Source organism: Osmerus mordax, chromosome 15 (genome assembly GCF_038355195.1).
Source record: "Osmerus mordax isolate fOsmMor3 chromosome 15, fOsmMor3.pri, whole genome shotgun sequence".
Classification (NCBI taxonomy): Eukaryota; Metazoa; Chordata; class Actinopteri; order Osmeriformes; family Osmeridae; genus Osmerus; species Osmerus mordax.
The window spans coordinates 5,602,939-5,623,268 of NC_090064.1; the positions used below are offsets into that span (position 1 = coordinate 5,602,939).

General features: G+C 43.1%; 1 protein-coding gene across 1 annotated transcript in view; it reads left to right on the forward strand.

Moving 5' to 3' along the window:
* Nucleotides 1-19,392, forward strand: part of LOC136957345 (sodium/hydrogen exchanger 9-like) — a 72,361-nt gene extending 52,969 nt beyond the window's left edge. The window contains exons 13-16 of the mRNA XM_067251222.1: nucleotides 13,052-13,091; nucleotides 14,137-14,213; nucleotides 18,457-18,562; nucleotides 18,805-19,392. Of these exons, the coding sequence (XP_067107323.1) occupies nucleotides 13,052-13,091; nucleotides 14,137-14,213; nucleotides 18,457-18,562; nucleotides 18,805-18,984 (403 nt within the window). The 3' untranslated portion in view covers nucleotides 18,985-19,392. The remainder of the gene's footprint in view (nucleotides 1-13,051; nucleotides 13,092-14,136; nucleotides 14,214-18,456; nucleotides 18,563-18,804) is intronic.
* Nucleotides 19,393-20,330: the final 938 nt, after the last annotated feature.

The window sequence follows — 20,330 nt, forward strand, 5'->3', positions numbered from 1 at the left end:
AGCAAGCTTGAAAGAAAAAAAGGGATATGAATTAGGGGCCTGTGCCCCAGTAGAGTTTTATGTCTAACAACGCCTCTGATACCAACCATCACAGCTACAGTATTAGAGGGGAATACTAAGAAAGATGACATCAACTATTTATTTTTGTTCAAGTGTTGTGTGGGTGATTGCTTCATCTTGTTCAAAGAAAAATGTACATTACATCACTGGAAAGCATGTTGCCTGCCATTGGCTGGCATTCTTATATTGTTAACATTCCTCTGTGTTGCATAGGCTTGCACTCTGCATGCCAAATTGAACTTTTTTCCAGTTTTAGCCACAGAGGAATGATAACGTTTTTCACAGAACATTTAAAATCTTACAGTATGCCAATACAGTACACACACACCCATACTGTAAATGCAACACACACAAAGACCATTCAGCCGGAAGCCTGTGTGAAGCGGAGGGGATGAAATGCGTCTGCATGGTGTCTGGGGTTTCAGAGCTAGTCTCCAGTAGAATGACCTAAATTCTGCTACAGCTTTAGCTGCTAGGGTTCAGTTGGCTCTGTATGTATTTTTCTTTTCCATATACAGAGAGAGAGAGAGAGAGAGAGAGAGAGAGAGAGAGAGAGAGAGAGGGAGGGAGGGAGGGAGGGAGGGAGGGAAAGGGAGAGAGAAACTGATGCAAGCCTTTTGATTTTTTCTTTTATATTATTTTCTTTGAAGTACTGTATCTGCTCATGCATGGCCAATAGAACCTGGGGGGGGGGGGGGGCGACGACACACACCACACAACACACTGTCCAACCAATAAAGTTCAGTTGATTTCCTAGGTAAAATGGCCGTGCCCATCTCTGGTGCTGTATGTCTATGGTCTTCATCTAGAAGTGCTTTAGATTTGTATCCATGATTTGCCTGTGTTGAAGGCATACTACTGTATTTGATGTCAACAATTCAAGTACAAGGACATGATGAAGACTGACGTACAGCCTTTCTCTAGTTTAAACACCAAAACGTATTGTAAATAAATAACTGTACACAAATACACACACACACTGACATGCACATGCATGCCCACACACAGTGGTAAGAGAAGAATTGAAAGTCACATGGTAGAGAAACTAAATTAAGCATCTACAGTGTTGGCACATTCACCAAATAAACATACGTTTAATTCCCTTGGTCTGTCGCTGGCATCATTTACAGCTTTGAAGTAATATTTTGTTAAGAACTATTTTTTGTGGAGTTATTAATCATCTTGCCCAAATGTTTTCTTTCCTGAAAAAAAAGAGAGATAAAGAGACATGAACCCTCACAGTCCGATACACATATAATATCTCTTCTTTCTCTGTGTCTCTATCACTCTCTCTCTCTCTTTCACGGGTATGGTGGAAGACTGTGGTGAAGCAGCACTTTGATCAGTCTTGTTTCTACGATATAATGTTGTAATGTTGTTACTGGGTCCGTGTTTACCTAAAGTTCCTTGCCTGGAGAACAGTGAACCCCCCCAAAACACACCCACGTACATACATTACGTACACACACAAGCACACCAACGAAACATGCTGTCTTCCAGTTAGGGTTAGCCTTTAATGAGGAGAGCTGAAGGATGTGTGCTTTCTCTTCTCCCCCCCCTCATCTGGCTGGTGGATTGTGTTAAGGCTGCACTGAGAGAAAGGGGACAGCCTCAAGCCTGGCATGAGGAGAATGGATAAGAGGGATTAAAAAGCGGAATCACTGGCAGTGGTGATTGAGGTGTGGTGTGTGTGTGTCCAGGAAATTGCCATTCATTTAGCATATGTTTTACAAAAGTATTAACTACTGAGAAATGTGCTAACATAGATTAATTTCCTGACACTGTGATGCGCTGCTGCAATGAAATATGTTTTATTATTTACTGGCTGCCAAGTTCCTTTTCTGTAAAATAAGAAATGCGTTTTTATATTTCAGTGCAAACATGTTCTATGTCTTATATATTTTATTTACATTGAAATGTCAACATGTTGGTTTGTTTTTTTCACGTTGGCTGGTTAAAGTATGTGTGAATACTGTGTGTGTGTGTCTGTGCGGACTTGTTTAACTATCCTTGTGGGGACTTCAGCTCCCCACAAGCATAGTAAACTAAGACAATTTATCTTGAGGGGACATTTTCTTGGACCCCACAACTTCAAGTGATATTACTAGGGAGTTAATAAATAGGGGTTATAGGGTTAAAATTAGGGAAAGGTTCAGATTTACATTCAGGGTTAAAGTTAGTTAGGGGCAACACGATTTTGAATGGGAATGAATTGTCGATCCTCACTGGGATGGTATAACTACGGAGCCCCGGAGGTGTGTTAATTGTGGTAAGGAAAGAAGACGTTCGTCTAATGCTGGCTCTTCTGATTCTCTCGCAAGATTATGTGGTTGAAAGCATCCTATACAAATAGTAACCTCAACATTATTGGAAGTTACTTTGTGCTCATACGCACTGATATGGGTACAGAGAATGTGACCATTAGGGACATCCAACCGTACTTGCGACGAAATGACGAAGATGACAGAGCTGGTGAAGCAAGTTACATCACAGGAAGAAGCACAGCAAACCAAAAAAATGAGAGCTGGTGGGGCCCAATCTGGTATGGAACACTGTATCCAGCTATTAAGGGAACTTAAAGATGAGGGACTCTTCAGAGGTGACTTCTTGGACAAAGCTATACTGCAGTTCTGCTTTATGGCAACAATTCAGATATGATAGTGTAGCATTATGATGAGTGTTATGATGAGTTTATTGCATATAGGTTTAAAGATGCTGTAAAGCAAATTCCATTATTTGCTTCTCAGTACATTATATACGTGTGAAATAAGTTGCTGAAAGCATGTGCAAAGCTCTAAAACTTTGTCGCACTGAAATGTGGAGTTAGACCATTGAACAGTTTCTCACCCGTTTTCAGCTCAGGTTTTGTATAGGCGGGGAAAAACCCAATCTACGTCACAGCCACATATCAACGTCAGATCACAGACAGTTGCATTATGTTACTCAGCTGATACGATGCAAAGACTAAGTAATTAACACATAAAACATTCAGAGACTGCAGATAGGTCTGTTCTGATATCTGCAATTGATTTAGCTAGTGTTGCTGTTGTTGTTAAATTCAATAAATTTGAGGGAGCGGAGATTCAGCTCCTTCAGGTGACACACCCCCCCAGTCTCAAGCAGAGAAGACTGCTGATTTTCTCACGATTTCATAGCCTAATTTAACATACTTGTACTTTTTTTGTCTTTGACTTTGATTGATTTGACTTTGGATGAGTAGTTAACAACACATTCTTCTGTGGTGGGATGAACTTAAAACTCATTTTCAATTACACTTTACAGCATCTTTAAGACTAACAATAAACATCTGTCTGCACATGCAGAATTCGACTACACATTAGAATTTTTTTGTATTTATCTCATGAAATGTTATACAACATGCATCACATTAATATTTCTCTTAGATATTTTCAATGTACAATCCATTAACTTTTCTTTGAAAAAGTAAAGTCTAGCAAACAGTAAATTCAGTGTGGACAACTTGCATTGAAAACGAAACTATGGGCCTAACATTAGAAACAGAAAGAAAATGACCAGCTTTTGGCAAAAGGAGGACAAGGCCACAATGACAAGAACTTGAAAATACATAACAGCCATATTGAAAGTATAAAAGTAAAACCTGAGTCATGAGGTGTGTGCACCTTGGGTAAATATCTTTTTTGGACTCATTGTATTTCATGAAACTATGGAAAATATTTGTATTTACATGAACATTTCCACAGCTATTAACCTTAACATGAATGCAACAGTTATGGCTATAATTGAGGCATTGTGATAGTCACAGGTTGATTTGTAGCATTCCATGCATATACGTAGAGCTCTGAACCTAACTCAAACAATGTCCTATCACCCACACACGGCTTGTGAGCATGCTGTTGAAGTCACTGTGCGGGTCGGGATAGTTGTGGTATCCTATTGGCAGCTTTAAAACATCCGCATGTGTGTGATTGTGATTCTTTGGAAATCTATAGTTACAATGAACTCAATTGTGATTGGCCATCCAATCAAATTAGTACCCGTACAAAAACAGAGGAAGAGCTGAAGTGTGTGCAAATCGATTTCACTCACGTACCTCTTAAGGTAGCGGGCTACTAATGTTTCCCATCTCTTTTCGGAAGATAAGGAGGTCCCTCACTGCCTTCCCAGTTGGAGTTTTCTGCTTTGTACTAATTAAACACAATGAGGGAAGGTTTTACGTAACTCATGCGCACGAATTACGGAAAACGTGACAATGAATTTGTATTTATTTTAATTTTTTACCCCCCCCCCCCCTAGCCTGGCTCTGCCCCTCTACGTACTTACGCTGAATTTAGATTTTGCTTCTGTACTAGGTCTGGGATTTCAGTGTATTAGTCGGTTTTCAGAAACACATTTTTTGTAGGTCCAATCAGCGAACAGAGAGAGTGGCTCAGAACAATGACGTTGATGTCGTGCATTAGTTTGAGTTGTAGTTCAGTAATGGCGGCGGAGAAAGATGCGAGCGAAGCTATTCAGTCTGTTGTGGCAACGCTCCCGAATATCCATAAGTTAAAGCCGGTGCAAGAACAATCCTTGCTGAGTTTTGTTGGTGGCCATGATGTTGTGGCCCTCCTCCCCACGTGGTTCGGGAAAAGTTTGATTTTCCAGCTACGGCAGTTAGCTCCGTTACAGTAGTGGTGAAGTAGTTGGCTAAGGCGAACGCTAGCGATTGGTTATGGCAGATCAGAGTGGCTCTGAGCAGATCCAATAGTTTTAAACTTCAACAGAGTACCCACCTTCAAGGAAGTTAACGCTTGTCAGTGGAGCAATCCCAGACCCTCTGTACAAATTAAATGTACGAGGGTCTGGTTAGGACCTAGGCTACCCCCCCCACAGGCGAGTTTACACGGCTGTTTGCGCGTCAATGTTGCTTCACTCCGTTAACCTGCGCCTCGTCCGTTACTGTTTACAACGTTAGCTTGGCGACTTGTTTGGCGTTGCCTTTTCAGCGTGAGATATACAAGGTGTGGCGTGAGAGCGTGAGAAATGGTTTAAATGCGTGCGTCACATGGCGAAACCGTGAGAGTTGGCAGCTCTGTGTGTATCAGTCTGCCAGGATCATTGGGTTAAAATGTCTCAGCCTACTCTGGTACCTAAGCGTAAGGAACTCCACCTGTTCCATCACATTTTTGTATCAATTACTTCCCTCCCAAAAAGGTAATCCACACGTGTAAAACGTGATCCACAAATGTCAAATTGCGTTCCACATATGTAAATCCAATTCCGCAAAATGTGAAACACGTTCCGCAAATGTGAAACACATCCCGCAAATGTAAAACCGTTCCCACAAATGTAAATCGCGTTCCACAAATGTAAAACCAATTCCACAAATGTAGTAAATTGCAGTGTACACCTGTGATGTAGCAATGAACAGAAGAATTATTTGTTGTCTTGTTTTTCGTAATACAATTAGGCCTACGCTATTTCATTAGGCCTATTCCAAAAAGCCTAGTGACCGACCGACGACCAGGCAGGTGCTGACAACTCAAATGACAACTCAAACCCCCCACACCACAAGGGATGTGTGTGGGGTGGGACAGAGAGAGGAGAGCAGGGATTAGAGAATGCCAGGAGCAGCTAACAGTTACAGTCATAATAGAATGAGATCCCCACCAGTCAAGTGTGGACTGGTGCAGCAATTTAACAGAGCAAAAAAGGGGTCCAGCCCCACACACCAAGACAGCGACAGCCCCCCTCGGTTGGAACATGACATCTGTTCCAGGGGAAGAGAACTCTAAAATAAGTTATACTTATAGAATAAGGATGGAAACAACCCATCCCCCGTTGCCTCCAACTAGTAACATACTTACCTTTAACAGTCGTACAATTGACTAAACAATAACGTTTTTAACCTAATTTTAAATGTCGAAACAGTATCAGACTCCTTAATTGAGACAGGTAATTTGTTGCAGAGAAGAGGTGCTCTATATGAGAACGCCCTACCTGCAGACAGCATATCTAGGAGGTCAACACCTCCCATGAACTTGTTTTATGTTTCAACAATGGCTGGTCTGGGAACCATTATGTGATTTTTGGATTTTCAATCACAGTGTTTCACACTTCCCAGGGGTTCAATGCCAAAAAATGAAGAAAGTAGGTTCACAGCTTTGTTTATACATATAAAAAACACATAAATTCCACTCTAAATATTTCTTACTATGACATCCTTACTTTTAATTTGTTAAAAATTTAACAAAATAGTGTATTTGGCATTGTGATATGACATAATCCAGATTGCATCATGAAATACAGTACAATGGCTATTGCCGGAAATAGAGGTAAAATATGACTTCATATGTCCCTGCCGAAAACAAACGAGTCACTCCGTGACAGTGGCCATTTTGGAAATGGTATTTAAATGCTTGATACTGACTGCAGTGCATTGAAAATCTAACAGTTGGCAGAAGACATATAGGATCGTATGCAACAGGTTTTTCAGGAAAGTATTGCTCATGATAATGACGTAGAGGTCTCTGAAACTCATGTATCAAATATGATACAAATGGCGCTACAGGCGCTATTGTGTTAAATATGCTTTACATTTATGAAGTGAATAATTTAACTTAAGCTTAAGGCTAAAGACGCTCCTACATTTACATTTGGTCATTTAGCAGACGCTCTTATCCAAAAGACTTACAGTAAGTACAGGGACATTCCCCCCGAGGAAAGTAGGGTGACGTGCCTTGCCCAAGGACACAACGTCATTTTGCACGGCCGGGAATCGAACCAGCGACCTTCTGATTACTAGCCCGATTCTCTAACCGCTCAGCCACCTGACTCCTACATACAGTGTTCATTGTAGGACATCCTCAGATCTCAGAGTCAAGTGTCAGACTCAAATGAAAAGGCATCAGGTCTCAGACCAAAAGTTGTCAGGCGAAAAGGCATCAGTCTCAGAAAAACTTCTGTCAGTCTCAGACAAAACGACGTCAAACCAAACAGCTTCAAATCAAACGGCATCAAAGCAAATGGCGTCAAACCAAACGGCATCAGAAAAACCTCAGTCAGTCTCAGACAAAACTTTGTCAGAAAAAAAGTTGTCAGAGCTAGATCAGGGAGCTGTTGACTAGCTTTCTGGATTAGCTAACGTAGATAGCAGCTTTTACGGCGAATACCGCTGTGGTGTGTTTTTTTGCAAACTAGTTCACTCGTGTAAAGTAAACCCATGTTTAGTCCACCGGTTGCCATGGATACTACAAACAAACTCCATGTATACCATGAGAGGTTTTTCTGATGCCGTTTGGTTTGACGCCGTTTGGTTTGACGCCGTTTGATTTGACGTCGTTTGGTTTGACACTGTTTGGTTTGACGTTGTTTTGTCTGAGACTGACAGAGGTTTTTCTGAGACTGATGCCGTTTCGCCTGAGTCTGACAACTTTTGGTCTGAGACCTGATGCCTTTTCATTTGAGTCTGACACTTGAGTCTGAGATTTGAGGATGTCCTAAAATGAACACCGTACCTACAACTCCCGGTGTCACCCCTTTATCAGTTTGGGCACAACACATAGAGCCTACATTGATCCATCAGGGGTGTATACTGCGATTTACTACATTTGTGGAACGCGATTTACATTTGTGGAACGCGATTTACATTTGTGGAAAGAGATTTACATTTGTGGAAAGTCATTTACATTTGTGGAAGCGGTTTTACATTTGCGGAACGTGTTTCACATTTGCGGAACGTGTTTCTCATTTAGATTTCGGAATTTGATTCACAAATGGAATGCAATTTACATTTGTGGATCACGTTTTACATTTGTGGATCGTCATACATGCATTTGCAACTTCTTGTTTTGAGCCTAGTGTCAAATTACATTTACAAAAAAAATGTAAATGTAAATTGGTGCCAAAAGTCACATAATCTAAGTTTAGCTTTTTATGGCCCTATTTGCAAATCTTTATGGTGCCAATTTTACAGAATCCTCTTGAAAATGTCTTGCACATATGTAGTTAGAAAAAAACTCAAAGGCAAATCAAAATTTGATTGTTTGTGGAAAGCAATTTAGTATGGAAGCAAATCAGTGACATGTTTTCAATTTTAAAAGGCATTGAATACTCAATATTGAAATTTAAACAACACCAAATTCTCATATGAATATATTTCAATGTAAAATAAAATTCATGTTGCCCAAAAAATTTCATCTCAAAAGATTTGAGGCAAAAAAAATTATAGCCTATAAATTTCGAGACGAAAAATTCAGAGCTTAAAAAATTCAGATTGCAACATCCAGGATATCACGGATAGGTAGAGAAATCGAGCCTCAATGCAAGATTTGATCACATCGGACTCAAACCAAGCATGGTTGTTTTCCCTGGTAGTCATCATGCATTTTCTCTCATCGATTGCTCTACCTATTCTTGGTATTCCGGATGTTGCAATCTGAATTTTTTAGACTCAAATTTTTGCGGGTGGAATTTGATATGCTCCAATTTTTCGGCTCACATTGTATCGACATTTTTTTTTTGGGGGGGCTCTAATTTTTTAAGATCACATTTTTGGGGGCTCGAATTTGAGTAACCTGAATTTTATTTTACATTGAAATATATTCATATGAGAATTCCGTGTTGTTTTAATTTCAATATTAAGTATTCAATGACTTAAAATTAAAATAAAAAATATTATGTCACTGATTTTCTTCCATAATTTACATTTGCAGAAACTGTTTTACATTTGTGAAACACGTTTTACATTTATGAAAAACGTTTTACATTTGCGAATCACATTGTACATTTGTGGAACACATTTTACATTTATGGATCGTCATACACACATTAGCAATACTTTTTGCCTCGTTTTAAGCCCATAAGAATTTACGCAAAACACACTTGAGGTGGCATGAAGCACAAAGCATTAGCCATTAGCCTGCTGCACGAGCAGCAGCATTGGTTGGTAGCATTCAGGGGCAGAGACCTACATGATATCCATCATTTCCCCTGACAGACTAAAAGGCAATTCCGAAGGGGTGGAGGCTAAAGTGGGGGAGTTAATAAGAAAAGCTCTTCATAGTAGTAACGCACTCACTGACTCTCCACCGTGAGTGAGTTCCCAGTCCTTTTTAGTAGCTCACCCTGTCAAACATCCGAGAGCTGGATTGGATGTGTATGTAACGGTGGTATTTCAACTGACTGACAGTTTTCTTTTCTAAAGGTTAAGCACAACAACGACTGCACGAGTACGGGAGTGCTACTTGCTTTATTATTACAAAAAACATCCATTTTATTTGGTGTTGAAAATAAATCAGGACGAATAGAAGATAGAGGGCAACTTTGTTTACAATGTTCTCATTGTTTTTCAAATTCAAAACTTTGTCTCTTTTACATGAAGATCAGGCGCAATGGTCTGGTGCCAGTAACATTCTTACTGCCACATTGCTGCTTCAGTGCACAGTGAAAACATTTGTCAAGTCAAGTGGCCATGATGCATTCCAAAGTGGTTCCAGTCATCAGCCCTGGAGCCAGACTTCCTATTCAGAATGAATGGCAAACATGTATGCAAAACCAGAAAACAGTGACATACAGATCTCACATATAGATCTCACAGATTTACAGTATTTTTCTAGAAGGCTAGCGGCTGTCTACGAGGGCTGCCATTCTGCACCAATATCAGCCGCTGAGTCAGTGTACCTAAAATAGCCCCACTTATTGCCAGAGGAAGCAACAACCTCCTTGGTTCCCCAGTTAAAGAAGCCATGACTCAACAGATTAGCTGATGCACATTGGTGTTATTGTCCCACGAAAGCACACACACCCACTAGCCCACTGAAGCATGGGCGTGGGTGAAAGGGTGTGCCCGGCCTGTTCATAACTTCAAGGTTGCCTTGAAACCAACTAACCATGGCTGATAACCAAAAAATATTGTAATTCCAAAGCATAGCTTGACAGACAGAAAAACTGTGAAATAGAACATTTCTGTGGGCTAGCCCATGAAGACCTGAGGTCCTTAGATAGCCCTCATATCTCAAGGCCCTTTTTCCCCCATCTCAAGGCCCTTTTGCCCCCATCTCAACGCCCTTTTGCCCCCATCTCAATGCCCTTTTGTCCCCATCTTAACGTCCTTTTGACAAGGTGTGTGTGCGTGTGTGTGTGAAGGGGAGAGGGGGGGGGGCGGGTAAGCCTGGGGACTGTGGTAGAGCTGAGGGGATGCTGAGCTCAGCTGTCCTCTCTCGCTGAGATGGGTCAGGCTTCCAGTCAGAGACAGCCCAGGCTTCCAGGGCCCGGCAGCAGGAGGAAGAGCACCAGAGATGGAGTCTCCCTGATGGAGACAGGGTGTCAGCCTGTTTGCGGAGCTCAGTAAGGCCTCTGCTCATTCCAGCAGCAGGAGATGGTTCAGACAGAAGGTTCAGAGCTGGAGCTGGGGGAGTCAGTTCTGCCAGGGCTAGATCAGATGCCCCCTGGACTGATTAAATGGAGCCTGGGTACTGCCGAAGGGCCTGGTGTTTTGTTGCTTGATGGGCGTTGGGTAGGTGCCAGGTGTGGCGACAGCTGGGCTGTTCTGAAGTAGCTTTTCAGAGGCAGGTCAACTGCTAAATCTGTCAAAGTTCCCCAAGGCACCAGCTTCTAGCCATACTAGTCACAGAACCCAGTAGCTGGCTTGGGTTGTGCAGACCATCTGCTAGTCTGGTCCCAGCTCAGCTCTCCTTCTGGCTAGCTGGCTGGACTGCATGGCTGGCTCTGGCTAGTATGGTACTGCACCCATTTGCACTGATCGGAGTGTTGGAGTACGCACTAGCTATGCTGCTGCTGTCTAAGAGAGAAGTCCTGAAAGAGTTTCTAGAAAGGTCCAGGAGCCAGATGCAAACTTCAGGCCTTTCTGCCTGAGGAAAACACTAAAAGACTTTCTCATAATCTTGTGTTACCGGTGAATCAGGTTTTTAAATGTTTAAACTCACGCATGTACTGTCTTTACCTAGATTTAAATTGGAAATAAATGGTGGCCAAGATTTAATCTCACCACCATTAACTCTCCTATTCACTAAACTAATCCATCGCTTTTTTTTCCTTCTACTTGTTGTTCACTTTATAATTACAAGCATTTACCCTCTTCTAAAGAATAATCCAAAATACAATACACAACGCACAAACTATATCTGCTGATGTCACTGTTACGCTCCTAGTCTCCACGTTCTCATTCTGCAAGTCCGCAAAGCGATAACTGCCTGTCAGTGTGTTCCCTGTCTCTCTGCAGAGACACTACGGATCAGGTTTCACTGTGAGAGCCTCTGTTAGACCGCCCACAGTGTGTGTTAGCCCTTTCTCCTTTCCACCTCTCATTATTTCTCGTCTGCCCTTTTAGGACTGTCTCTTCCCCCACAGCCTACCCTCCCTCTCTCTCATTCTCAATCATTTCTTCTTCCCCTCACCGATTTCTTCTTTTCTCTACTCTTGTTCTTTATTTTGTTCCTTTGTACTCTTTTGTTTCCACCTCTTTTTCTTATCTTTCTCTCTCATTCCCTTCTCATTTCCTTTCCTACCCCATCTCTTCTTCTTCCCTTCCCCTTGTTTCCTTCTCTCACCTTCTTTTACTCCTACCTCCTCTCTCTCTCTCTCTCTCTCTCTATCTCTCGCCTTCTCTCTCTCCCTCTCACCTATCATTCCACTTTCAACTTTCTTCCCTTATCTATCTCTTCTCCCTCTCATGTTCAGACGGTGACAGAGCCTGCCCTTTCCCGGGATGAAGGGAAAGATTTACAATGAAGCAGTGTGTGTGCCTGTCCTGGCCTGCCCCATACTACCCCAACCCCCAAAACACACACCCACACACACACACAAATGGGAAGATGGGATGCAGCTTGCTCCAAGTAGACCCCGCTGGCATACGTTTCATTGTAAGTGCACAGGGCGATAATGACAGATCGGCTCTGCCCTTTTGTTCTCCAGCAGACCCCCTACCCCTGAGCAATCTCAACACAAATCCGTGCACCACCCCCATCCCTCTCTCCTGCCCTCCACTGAGGGAGGGAAAGAGAGGAGGTCAGGAAAATGTGGAAAAGAGAGAGGGAGAAAAGAACGCGAGAGAGGAGAAGAGAAAGGAATGGGAGAGGGGAGAATGTATCAGTGATTAGAAAGATCACCTCATCTAAAGTGGAGGCTCTGATAAGAGCAATCAGACACATTTCATTTGGAGAAAGAAAACCACATTGGTATAAGCAAATTAGGAGACTCACACATGCATTCATATCCACACACAGTAGATGCAGTGTGTCCCACAAGTGGCCAGGTTGTTATTACAATAATGGCCTACTGTTAAAGCTTAGTGCTGTACTAACAGAGCACCAGCTGTCTAGCTCTCAGTTCCCAATTGGGTAGTTCAAACTTTCATTCAAGGTGAAGTTGCACAAAAATGAAAACACAAATGGTTAAGTGGCAGCACTTCCAAGATGGTAAATTTATATATTTATATAGCGCGTTTTTCTACCTTAGCGGCACCCAAAGCGCTTTACAATTTTTGCCTCTCATTCACCCATTCATACTCACAGTCACACATACCGACGGCGGCGAGCTGCCATGCAAGGCGCCGCTCTGCCCATCGGGAGCAACTTGGGGTTCAGAGTCTTGCTCAAGGATACTTCGGCACATGGCCTGGGAGGAGTCGGCGATCGAACCGCCAACCTTCCGATTAACAGACGACCCTCTGTACCCCCTGAGCCACAGCCGCCCCATAAGAATAAATCAATAGTCAGTAGTCAGTGCTGAAAAAACAGAATCTACGTACATGCAGTTCACCTGAATCCCTTTTTCAGTTCCAGATTTGACTACTTTTATGTGGATCCTTTCCATGGCATTACATGTTACTGTATACATTTTTTATACACGTTCAAATAAGTGTTTACTTTGTAAGTGTAGATGGGTGAGGAAAATCAGGAAATTAGGCAGCAAAAATACAATAAAAATAGAAAATTCTAAGGGAACTCACACACACAAACGAATTATATATGCTGAATGAACTTTTCTATCATTGCCCCCCCCCCCACAGAATTGGCGTAGACGAAGATGAAGATGAGGTCTCAGTTCAGGTAACGTGGAAACACCAACACACCTTCCATCCAGGGTACAGGGCTGCGTACATCATACCCTAACCCTAACCCATGGGATCGAAACATGACAACACTCATGAGTTTGACACAGTGCATCGAAAATATCCCCGCTCCTCCTCTGTCCTTCTTCACGCTTCATACAGGCTTTTATCCTTTTATCTTATCCCCCCGTTCTTGTGTATTCGACCGCTTGCGACATCAAAGTCGAGAAGGAATTTGAGAGGGGTTCGAGTTGCCAGGAGAAGATATGTTCTCTCACTTTCTCTCTCTCTCTCTCTCTCTCTCTCTCTCTCTCTCTCTCTCTCTCTCTCTCTCTCTCTCTCTCTCTCTCTCTCTCTCTCTCTCTTTCTCTCTCTCTCCCTCTCTCTCCCTCTCTCTCTCTCTCTCTCTCTCTCTCTCGGAAAGGAATGACAGTGCCATCGTCAGGGCCGTCCGACTCTCTCCCTTATGTCTCCCTCGGTCTCCCACTGCTCTTTCATCTTCTCGCTTGACCCTGCCGTTGTCTGTGTGCGCGGACGGAGATAACATCTCATCAGTATAATGAGAGACTAGGAAAGGGGGTTGGGGGGGCTGTGAATGGAGTGGGCAGGGACGACGGCATCCCCAACGGAGGGTAAGGCTAGCCGCCTGGCTCGCAGGGCCCCCACGCTGGACTCTTTCTTATGGAAATGGCCAAGTGTAACCTTGCCCAGAGTCGGGCTCCTCCGAGGGGGGCAAAGGCGGATGGGAAGGGCCCCGCCCCCTTACCCCCCTACCCCATCCCTACCGAACCGCAGGGTGCTAGCCGTGTTCGCTCGTTCCTTGAGAACAAGATGTCCCCGTTGGAAGAGAGAGTTTGAGGTTCCTGCCGTCAAAGAGGGAAAGAGAGAGAGAGAGAGGGGGGGGGGTGTATCATTGGATATGTTCTTCTAGACCTCTCCGGGGAATGAAGGTTTTCAGTATTTCTATCAGGCAGGGTCGGTGGACAAGCCTGAGGGTCTTTGTGTGGCTGTGACTAACAGTGGTTCCCTCTCATGCTTCGCAGGGTCGGACAGAGAGGGGAGCAGCAGGGGAGGGCAGGGTAGACACAACAGCCGGCCTGTGGCATCGTCTGGAACACAAGTATCCTTTCACCGACGTCCTCCGCCTATAGCTTGTACAGAGATTGGAGAACACACACACACAGGCGCCGACACAGACAGACACACATTCAGATGCAGGAAGAGAGGAAAAAAGAAACAGGCGCACATGCACCACACACGTTTTACAGGAATGGTAAATGCTGTCGTCCCTGGATTTGCATTTCCTAGAATGTCATTTTCATTCAGTACTGTGTAAAAGTGAATGAGTTCAGCATGAGACAGGCCACGCTCTTTTTCTCCGAAAGATATATGACTAAACAGGATATAGCGTGCATTGTGTATGTCCACTCTTTATTTGTCTGAGTGTGTGTGTGTGTGAGTGGTTGCATATCAACCAGTTGTTTGTGCAAATGCGTTTGTGTGGGAACCGGTCACTGGGATAAATTCCTGTCTGCAGAGAGTGTAACCCTAACCGTTAAGGGTGGGGGCAAATGTTTGTCCTCAATGCTAGAATTTCATGACCACCGCATTAAACAGAGGCAAACCCAATTGAGCTATATAACAGCCACATGATCCAGTCAGCCTGGGATAGAGAGCTGGTCATCTGTGTTGGCTCAGCATCAGTATTGGCCGTGAGCAAACAAGTTAGCTGAGGATAATCCTTCCCTTCTATGTTTGTCATAAGTCATAAGAACAATGTGACAGTGGTAGATGGGATTCAAATATAGATTTTTGGGGGGGTTCTGTTCCTAGGTACAGTATACAGTTTCTCAGTCACGCTCCAACTACATGCCAACCTTGAACCTATAGGAAATGTGTGTACTCAAAGTCGTATTTCTTAGAGATTTCTTGTTATATTTATCAACCTGTATTATAGATGCAGCCGAAGTCTGCTTTTGTGGGCTTCTTGAAGTCAGAGCTCTGGGCCAGATGGCTCTCTGCTCTGTATATGCCGGCCAGGCAAAGAGAATATCAAAGGAGAACTGCCTCCTATCATCGTGTGAAGACAACAGATTTCTAGTAGCTCTACAACAAGGTTCTATTTCTCTAATTACACTCATTTATACTAATGGCAAGCTTAGGTATTCTCATTTCAGAGATCATATTTCAAAGTCTCGCATTGATATGGTATAGTGTAATTGTTTGGGTTCTGATCTATTGGCTGTTTTAAAGATGGTTTCAGGCATGGTGTGACGTGATTGGATCTTCGCTGTGAGCAATCTAGACTTTGTGTTACTGTATGCGTCTCCTCTTTGCAGTCGCAATGCTTTCAATCCCATTTGACCAAATATGTTTTCTTAGCCATGAAACTAATCACCATCCGTGAGCCACAAGAGATGCTCTCATCCAATGAGATGCATATTCTGTCTGCCAAGAACCTATGAGTCAGTCGGTGTATAAGCCAAGGACCCAGAGAGTGTGTGTGTGGCTGCTTGTGTGTTTGCATGTGTATGTGCGTGAATGTGCATATGCGCTTTTATCTTTCAGTAATGAGAAGAAAATCATCACTTGCTCCCCCTGCATACGCATACACACACACACACACACACACACACTCGAGGTTGACGTCTTACCACCACCTGCATTGCTTAGCCCCATGTATTCCATACAATTTGGGTCTGTATCCATAGCAACGATGTGCAGTGTGTTTTGCCGCTAGTGTTGAAGTACTCGGAAGATCAATTTAGTATAAATGTTTATATATATAAATATACAGTATATATATGTATATGTGTGTATATATTAATTTATGCTTGTGTGTGTGTGTGTGTGTGAGCGTATATACGTGTGTGAGCGTGCGCGCGTGTGTGTATATCCTGTATTGCTGGGCAAATGAGAGGAGAGAGTAGCAGGCGTACGAGCTGTCATGGTCACCAGTGTTTCCTACTCAGTCAAAGGCCCTGTTGTCACGGCGCCTTTGAACCAGGTGGAGGCGGTCTCAACAAGGATCAACCTGACAAGTACTGAATGGAGCTGCCTCTCCTTATCTTACAGTGCGCCCCCACACACACACACCCGCATCACTCTGCCTCTTCCCCTGTTCCCAAGCTCGCTAAACTCAAAGGCTGATTGGTACGTGCTTCAGTCTAAGCATCAGTTTGGACATGCTTGACAGACAGCTCTTTTGATCTTACCCAGGTGAGGGAGTTTAAAAAACTGTGGCTCCTGGCCAGAACCCTGATGCAATCCTTGGGGTCTCCCTTACTTAAAAGCCAAAGTAGTTGTAGTATGTGTACGGTGCTGTGTGTGTGTGTGTGGTGGTGGGACTGAAGCAGCACAGTTGCACTACCCCCCATCTGCCATACTGTAACGGTCGGACGGCGTGAGCTTATAATTACCATGGCTGTCTATTGTGCTGCCTGTCTGAAATAAAATGACCACCCCCCTATAAATAAGCACTGAGCAAACCCACTACCGCCCCTCGTCTGTCCTCTTTACCTTCTCTCCTCCCTCTCCTCCTTCTCTCCTCCCCCTCACCCTCTCCAGTTATAAATAAATCCTGTTAGCTTACAGAACGATGCATGTGAGTCCCACAGCCCTTGCGTGGCGCTGATAATGTTGAAGAATTGTGGGAAAGCCCCAAACAACCATGATAGATCATTTATTGTGCTCTTTGTTTTGGTATAGATAATGTCGTCCAGGCAGGAAGACTGCGTGTTCTTCTGTTGTTTCTCTCCTCAGATAACCACATATTCTTTATGGGATTGTTTAGATAAAAATGTAATTGTTATCTACCCTCCCACCCCCTGACTGGATGTCCACACTCACCTCCACTGCTGTGCTCCAGTCATGTTTCTGTCACACAGCCCCTCACAACACTCCTTAATCAACTATCTCTCCACTAAGTCTTTGTTTGAAACACTCTTTGTCTGATGCCAGTCAAGCATTTTCGAGAAAAAAAAACCCTTAAAAAATAGCCTTAATGCCTGCAGCTGTGAAAGAACAAAGCAAAATGTTGTCGCACATTGGGGTTAAAATGGAAAACGATGTCAGTGGCATTCCTCTCTGATGAGTCATAAGGAAAGATTCCGGAGAAAATGGAACATTAAAGTTCACCTCATAAGGACTATATCTTTTTTTTGTCCTATTCCTTTCTGACAGTACTCAAAGTGTAATTATGACATGGAGATGAGGACAGCGGAACAAAAGACTATGTCATTGTTGCCAGCCTCGCACAGTGCCTGTTCCTTGCGGGAGAGAGGATGTGAAAGCGACAGAAAGAATCTCTTGTCTTTTCTCTCGTTCTTATTTATTCTTCCACCCACAGCTGTGGCTGTGAAGCAAATAATTGTCTTGGAAATGATTTCATGTAGGAGACGGACACAATTTTGTGTCGGATTAACACTATCATGGCTTTTTCTTATTCCCATGTCCTACTGAATAAGTGTCCTTGAAAAGAGATCTACAAACTGTTGTTCAGTTCATCATTATTTTACTCTGTCTCTTGTCTGCCATTGCTGTTTCACGTGCCTCATTCTGTGGATCCCTTCTGGGAGAAGTAGACCCCACTCCACCTCCTGGAAACTGTCTCATCGAGATGGCATTATTTATGAACATGAAGATGGAGCTTGGCCCCATGTCTGACCCCATTTTCATGTGAACACTTTAAAATATGAATGAGTCTAATGTGACGAGCCTCTATAGCACATGCTGAACAGTGACGAGAGGAAGGATTTGGTCACTTTCTCCTCCCCTTGAATGTCATCTCTGTAGCTTCATGTAAACAGACTGCACTTGGGTTCCTTTTGTCTATAACTTCGTACAGTATTTTTCGGGTTTAACATCTAATTCTGGATGCTTACTGGATTAGTGGGTAAAATGTAGATTAATTATAACCTTGTTTACTTGATAAACTGAAATGTATCAGTCTGTTAATTATTGATTCATTTAATTTAAAGACGTATTTATTTGTTGATTTAAAAGACCATCATTAATTCAATCAAGTTCAATCAGGAGTTTCTGAACTTTAGTTTTTGCCAAATACAAAAATATTTCATTCTGAATTTATCAACTATTTTGTTTTCAAAATGTTGAGCTTTATTGTAGTTTTGTTTTAACACATAAACCACTTGAAATACCACATGCCCTATGTGTACATGCTGTAATAACTTTGAACAATCACAGAAGTTAACAGTTGGTGCCCTGGGGCTAGGCTTGGGACTGGTGTAAATGCCACACGACTTTTCACTTTACACACACACAAACACACAGTCCTTCACATTGCCCGCACACACACATACTTTCTCTCTCGCACACACACACACGTCTTAACCAGGTCACAGATATCTTGGGCCAGCGCTCACACACTCCGGCCCTCCACTGACCAGCACGCTGCCCATCTGGTGTGGCCCCTTGGCCCGGCTCCTGACCAGCCCTCATGCCTATGAGGTAAGACTGCCCTGCTCTCAGCAACACACTGCAGTTACGTATCCTGTTTTTTGTAAACTCGTAAAATATATTTTATCGTCATAAAAGACACCACAGTAAAGCAAAGTTGAGCTGCGGGACTAACTTATCCTGAGCCAACTGGAACAACAAGCTTAATGGGCGAGAGTTAATGATGCACATGGGCCATATATACACTTTGAGGTCATGACGGCGTCAAACCATTTCTCTACGGTGACTTTCAGAACCAGGAGCGGTTGCGGGATGATGCCGACGCAGGCTGTACAGAGGTCAACCTGAAGGAAGCCCTGGGGGACCAGGGTGGGTCTGTCGGGGGCGTCGCAGAGCCAGAGCCTCACGAGGACCCTCTGGAAGGAGACCTGGGACTGGGAAGTACTCCAGCTACAGCTGGGGAGGAGGAATGAGAGGGGGTCAAAGGGAGAGGGTTACCTATCCTCAGCATGTCAGCGAGTTCCCCCCACCCCCCCACCCCCAGGCTATCCCAGCTTCCCCTGCAGTATGAGGTCAGCCGACTAGGCTGTGGACACAACAGGACCAGAAGTTACAGCAGTGAGTCCTAGAGGATCACAGGTGGTCTGAACTCATGTGAACAACAGACGCACACACTGCTCACATAAACCAATAGACGTTCACACACACACACACACAAGCAAAGTAAATCATTCTGGAAATTGCAGTCCCTTGCCGTTTATAAACTTATAACCTTTAATTCTTTGAATTGTTATTTTTGTACCAACTTGCTCAGCTGTTCCTCCAGCCCTTGTAAAACCTTTATTGTACTTTCTCCAAGCCTTTTGCCTCATTAAAATGTATGCCATTTAATCTTGATGTGCCTCATCCTCTTTCTCATTTATTGTTTAAGGCTGCAAGACAATACTTCTTATTCCACTTCTAATAGTTTTTTATTAGCAGTGTATGTAAAGGATGCCCCAGCAAATTGAAGTAAATAGAGAATCTGATGTATTCAGTCTGGATTTCGCCACAATGTTCATTATGGCATAAATATCTGTGCCCCATTCCCCTTGAGTTAGGCAGTGTTCAGAACAAATCCAATATACTGAAGGCTAGGCTCCCTGTGAGAATACAGATTGTTTTCCTCATGTTAATAAGAGCTGTGTCCTTGACGTGAGTGCCTGTCAAAGGTTAAATCTTGAATGCATGACAGCATCTACGGAATGCTATTCTACTGTTGCTTATGTCAAAAAATACGTGTAAAAAACATGTTTAAAAACAATATATTTTCTTTGATAATCTATGGATATTTTCAAGAAGTCTGCCTGTTCCATTCTGAAGTGTTTTCCAACAGATTCCTTTTATCGGCAGAGCTTTTTGTTGTGGAGAAAACATTTGTTTTCCATATTTACATTGTTTGTCTGACTGAATCCTTTTCCCTGACCCTGTTATTCACAAACCTTGCCTATCTCCACATTCCTTCCCAGTGGAGGATAATGTTTTTATCCATTTGACAACATTCCTTTGTAAATGAATCTGTTCCTTAGGGATTTGTTGTGGCAACTTTGCTATGGCGCTACAGTCTACAGTAGCTAAGGCCACTCATATTTGGGCAGTTATTAAAAATTGTGGATTCAGAATGAAGGATGTGATTCTTCCAAAGTAGATAATCTGAAACCTACGGTTTTACACCATGGTCTAATAACGTAGCTCGGAAATGGTCATAATCTCAATTCAAATGGACAGTTCATTGTTTATTTCACTGTCTTTTTCAATTAAGATGCTGTTTTTCTATTTT